Raw genomic sequence first — 6,191 nt, forward strand, 5'->3', positions numbered from 1 at the left:
AATTACGGTAACTACACTCCTCCACACACACACAAAAACGTTGTCTGCTTTACCATTTCTAGACTGAAATGGAGTCAATGCATCCACTTAAGAGTACTGTTTCCGTATGTTCAAAGTTAATTAGTAACCACAGAGGCGTATATAAAGTGTACTTTGGAGCATAGCTCTGAAAGCATTCACATATAAATAACAGATTAGTCATTTCATTTTTCTTTCAATGGTGCATTTTAAGATATGAGATATTAAACCCAAAACCCAAAAAGGAAAATTCTGTCATTAATTACTCACCTTCATGTCGTTCCACACCCATAAGACCTTCGTTCATCTTCAGAACACAAATTAAGATATTTTTGATAAAATCCGATGGCTCAGTGAGGCCTCCATTGCCAGCAAGATAATTAACACTTTCAAAAAGAAAGGTACTAAAGACATATTTAAAACAGTTCATGTGACTACAGTGGTTCAACCTTAATGTTATGAAGCAATGAGAATACTTTTTGTGTGCCAAAAAAAACAAAATAAAGACTTTATTCAACAATATCTAGTGATGGACGATTTCAAAACACTGCTTCATGAAGCTTCGGAGCTTGATGAATCTTTTGTTTCAAATCACTGGTTCAGAGCGTGTATCAAACTGCCAAAGTCACGTGAACTATTGAAATTTCTAAACATTTCAAAACACTTATTACGTAACGAAGCCTTGTTTACTGAAATCACATGACTTTGGCAGTTTGATACATGCTCCGAACCACTGATTCGAAACAAAAGATTCATAAAGCTTCGAAGCTTCATGAAGCAGTGTTTTGAAATCGTCTATCACTAGATATTGTTGAATAAAGTCGTTATTTTGTTTTTTCGGTGCACAAAAAGTATTCTCGTCGCTTCATAACATTAAGGTTGAACCACTGTAGTCACATGAACTGATTTAAATACGTCTTTAGTAGCTTTCTGGGCATTGAAAGTGTTAATTATCTTGCTGTCAATGGAGGCCTCACTGAGCCATCAGATTTTATCAAAAATACCTTAATTTGTGTTCCGAAGATGAACGAAGGTCTTACGGGTTTGGAACGACATGAGGGTGAGTAATTAATGACAGAAATTTAATTTTTGGGTGAACTAACCCTTTAACTCTAAAGATACTCAAGGAATATACCTTAAGCTGACACACTTTTACTATAGGCCTTTATCTTCAGTAAGTGTTTATCTTGAAGGACAAAAAAACACACAAAACAGAACCTCACACTTGAATAAATCAGATATAGTCATATGTCAAAGTAAATTACATGGATATTATTCCAGTTTCTTGTTGTCTAGAATTCAAAAACAAATCACCATTTTATTTGTACCTAAAAGCAAGTTTTAGGCTTCAGATTCACATTTATAGCTTAATCTAGTTAGCAGCTGGTTAAAACTCCTTTAACTGAACATCTGTTGTTGTTGTTGTTTTTTATGGTGCCTTCAGAAATGCAAATAGCACAAGTGACAAAAATACATGCATTGTGGGTGGAAAGAGCTTAAAGCAGGATAAGGTTTTAATTCACGAGAATTTCGCCGTCTTTTTTTTTTTTTTTTAGATCATTTATCCTTTTGATTACGGGAAGAAAATGACTCTAATCTGTGGAGTATTAAGGAATTAAAAATGTTCTTTTTAATGAGGCATGCTGTTTTGGTTATTTTTCAATAAAAATAATTTGACAGAGGAATAAAAGGGCCTGTCATTAGTCACACATGGCTGATCATTTCTATTATACCCCCCAATGTCTAAAATAACAAATTCTTAAAAATAAAAGGAACCACTTCTGACAAGACCAATTCTGTTTTATGCTCACCTGCAGCATCACATTAAAAAGTACTTAATATCATGATACATGAAGCAAACCTACATCTAACCCTGGTTTCACAGACAGGGCTTAGATTAAGCCAGGATTAGGCCTTAGTTCAATTAGGACATTTAAGTAGCTTTTATAAATGTGCTTTAGGAAAAACATTACTGGTGTGCATCTTGAAGCAAAACAATGGCTCTGACATATTTTAAGATGCATTTTAGTCTGGGATTAGGCTTAAGCCTCGTCTGTGAAACCAGGGGGCTAGAGTTCTTATAACAGCACTAACCAGTCTCTTTCTTTTCTCAGCATGCCAACTGTTACTCTTGTCCCCAAGTGCCCCACTATGCATATCATATACCCTGATGAGAAACATTACAGAGGGAATCACCGCCAAACGATGCATATGCCATCTGTGACCATGCATGCAGTCTGACCTAATGACTCCTCTATTGTTCAGGTCCAGAGATCTCAGCTCAACTGTCTGTTGCACAGACAGACAAATATTTGACATTCCATTATCATTGAAATCAAGTTTGGCAGCTTTATGACATCAGTGTCAAACACATTGATCATGCACCCTTCATAATTTCCAATATGACACTATTAGGTCGATCTATAGAATTTAGGTGATTCTTCAAGTAGGAGAACTTTTTGTCCACTTAAACTAATTTTGGTGAGGAAAAAAAAAGAAATTCATCTAATATCATGTTTCTCATTTTAAAGAACAAATTAAAACAATATGTAAAATATGTTAGATTAGCCAGAATTTCTCTGATGATAAATGATTAGAAAAAAATGCTTAAAATCAGATAAGTTTTACTTTGCACTTCGTCCTAAGAACTTAAAAAAACACATTTTCAGTTAATTTGATATTGATGTGTACAATTCGTTTTTCAAAACTGCTGTCATTAAAGGTTTAGTTCACTTCCGAATGAAAATCTCCTGACAATTTACTCACCCCCATGTTGAACCCCACTTAAGCCCACTATATGGAGAAAAATCCTGGAATATTTTCCTCAAAAAACCTTAATTTCTTTTCGAATGAAGAAAGAAAGACATGAACATCTTGGATGACATGGGGGTGAGTAAACTATCAGGAAATTTTAATTCAGAAGTGAACTAATCCTTTAAGTTTTTCCATAAAACTTTAGCGTTATTTGATTGATTCGATGATGACGTTAATGCAAAATGCGTGTTCCTGCAATAAATTATATATATATATATATATATATATATATTATATATATATATATATATATATATATAAAAAATAAATTACCAACTCATTAAAACTCATTACCAACGGTTTACATTTAATTCAAAATTTTATCGAATGTTAATTTCAGAAACAATCAATTTCCTAATCAATTTCAATCAATTTTAATAGTATACATTCAAAGCTAATTAAATGGCTGCTAGCTAGACAACTTGTGTTAGCATGTATGTTCACGGCTTAGCCTAATCAACTTTTTCTCTAAAAATGGGTCAAAAAAAATGTCATTACCTTAAAGGGTTAGTTCACCCAAAAATGAAAATAATGTCATTTATTACTCACCCTCGTGTAGTTCTACACCCGTAAGGCCTTCATTCATCTTCGGAACACAAATTAAGATATTTTTGATTAAATCCGATGGCTCAGTGAGGCCTCCATTGCCAGCGAGATAATTAACACTTTCAGATGCCCAGAAAGGTGCTAAAAGCATATTTATAACAGTTCATGTGACTACAGTAGTTCTACCTTAATATTATAAAGCGACGAGAATATTTTTGTGCGCCAAAAAAAAACGACTTTTCAACAATATAGTGATGGGCCGAAAGTCACGTGATTTCAGCAGTTTAGCCGTTTGAAAGGAGATCCGAGTCACTGATTCGATTCGTAAAGCTCCGAAGCAGTGTTTTGAAATCGGCCCATCACTATATTGTTGAAAAGTCGTTATTTTGTTTTTTTGGCGCTCAAAAAGTATTTTCGTCTCTTTATAATATTAAGGTAGAACTACTGAACTCGCATGAACTGTTTTAAATATGTTGTTAGTACCTTTATGGATCTTGAGAGAGGAAATGTCATTGCTTTGAATGCAGGCCTCACTGAGCCATCGGATTTAATCAAAAATATCTTAATTTGTGTTCCGAAGATGAACGAAGGCCTTACGGGTGTAGAACAACATGAGGGTGAGTAATAAATGACATTATTTTCATTTTTGGGTGAACTAACCCTTTAAGATAAATATCAAAACTCCACACCATTATACATTATACCAAAATCCACTTAAATATGATCAAAGCCATATCCGGAATTTATTCCGGGGAAGTGATACACGTTTTGACAGTCATTTCAAGTAGTCCAAAGTGCCTCTATAACTGAAGAATCACCCATATATCAGAGTATACTGAACTATTCTATATGAAGCTGCTGTGTCATATTCAAAACTTACCTTGTGTGACCGCTCTCAACACGTGGACGTGAACGCAGAAAAACGCCCACCAACTCCAAGTGCACAATGCAAACTTTCTCCTTCCATTCCCGCTCGCATTCCTCCCGGAGAAACGTGTAAAAATCTTGGAAGAAGCGCTCCTGTGCTCACACATGATGGCATTCTTGTCCACGCGTGTGAGAAGTGATGTTGAGTAAGTGCGCTCTGTGGCTTTACGGGAGCCGTTGCCTCCTGAGTAAACACTGTCCTCCTCCACTGCCGTGTTGTGTCTCCCAGGTCTCTGTGCTTTAGACAGACCTGTGAATTTTCTCTCTGTGGGATCAGATCCACTGGCGCCCATTCCGGTATCGCGCGCGCTCCGTTTCGCTCTCCGCAAGTTTAACTCTTATCCACGAGAACTGGCAATTAGAAAACGTACATTCTGCCCAGTCGAAAGTTCCTGGCAAATAATGTGCTTTTCATTAACAGTTAAATGAAGACACTGCGCGTGAAGCCCGCGAAGGCGCGCACTCACTGCACACAAGTCATTACGGGTTTATAAATATACGTTACTGAGTCCTGCTGTAATTAAATGTAGCCTATGCATTACACTGATGACACCACACTGATTCACTTTACAGGATCCCGTCAGGCTTTTTATTGCTTGCGAAATAAAGTCTCGTAAATAGTATTTATTCAGCCCACTTTAAAAGCACACTCACTCAATATATATCCCCTCAAGTCTCATATTCAATCCGCTCTCACTTTGCAGATCCAGTTGCATGCAGTGCTGCTCCTCCTGTTATTTCAACATGTTGGAGGGACTGCAAAGAAAACCATAACCAGCCAAACTATCAACTACCAGTCGACTGATGTACACTAGCTATCGACAAGGATCCAGACGGTTGCATGCAGCCACGTAAACCCAGTCAAAGACACCCAAAAACTGTATGCGTACTAATATGAGCTCTCTTAAATTCACCGGCAGTGCCTGATGAAACGTCGCAGCGAATATGATTATAGAAACAGATCAATAAATAGATATGTATATCGCAAGGTATCCCAGGTGCTCCGGCGTACTTTTGAAATGCCCTGCGAGCTAAAGCAACAAGCGGCTGATCGTTGTGTACGTGTGAGCAGAGCTCCGGCTCACAGCGAACTGAAGCGAGGGAAATGTAGTGTACAGGTCCAGCGCACTTACAGCAACTTCCATTGAGAACTGCAGCCGCGCTCCCTCTCACTCACTCACTCACCTCCGCCCCACTAAAGACTCATTGGCTGCTGCTGGAGGCAATACTTTATACACTCCTAGTATTGCAGCAATGCCAGATATTCGCTTATATATATAAAACGGGTGCGAATTATATGGAGGGTTTGGGGGGGGGGTTCAACATATTGAACATCAAGGTCAAATTACCTTTCCATTTTTATCTTTTTTACCCCTGGATGTCATTGCAAATCAAAAACTATACATAGGTTTTCACACAAAAAAAATAGGTTGCCTCAACAAAATCAATTTTAAAGGGGTGGTTGATTATGATTTCAGTTTTTTAACTTTAGTTAGTGTGTAATGTTGCATAAACAACATCTGCAAAGTTACGACGCTTAAAGTTCAAAGAAAAAGGGAGATATTTTCTTTTTACAGAAATCAATTTTTAAGGACTACAACAAACGGCTGGTAGGAACTACAACAACGAGCTTCTTCCTGGGTTAGTGACATCACTAACCCTAAAACTTACATAAACCCTGCCCCTGGGAACACGAAACAAAGGGGTGAGGCTATGTTATTGCAATACAGTAACACAAATGCAATAGCATGTCATAAAAGCAAGATGACAACATAAGTTATAACCGTAATTAAACTAAACTATACCTGTTCTGTCTTCATGCAGCATATATTCTCTGGATCTGTTACAAGAGTTCCCACACGAGCGATTTATAGATTATCATGACA

General features: G+C 37.0%; 1 protein-coding gene across 6 annotated transcripts in view; it reads right to left on the reverse strand.

Annotated features, from left to right (window-relative positions):
- The window catches only part of sdk1a (sidekick cell adhesion molecule 1a), a 331,621-nt gene extending 326,126 nt beyond the window's left edge, over positions 1-5,495 (reverse strand). For 4 of the 6 annotated variants that reach the window (XM_051886569.1, XM_051886567.1, XM_051886566.1 and 1 more), the window contains exon 1: positions 4,259-5,495. In XM_051886569.1, coding sequence (XP_051742529.1) covers positions 4,259-4,598 — 340 coding nt within the window. In that variant the 5' untranslated portion in view covers positions 4,599-5,495. The remainder of the gene's footprint in view (positions 1-4,258) is intronic. The other 2 variants (XM_051886570.1, XM_051886568.1) reach the window with 1 other exon arrangement.
- Between the last annotated feature and the right edge of the window lie 696 nt (positions 5,496-6,191).

This window comes from Ctenopharyngodon idella, chromosome 3 (assembly GCF_019924925.1).
Source record: "Ctenopharyngodon idella isolate HZGC_01 chromosome 3, HZGC01, whole genome shotgun sequence".
Taxonomy (NCBI): domain Eukaryota; kingdom Metazoa; phylum Chordata; class Actinopteri; order Cypriniformes; family Xenocyprididae; genus Ctenopharyngodon; species Ctenopharyngodon idella.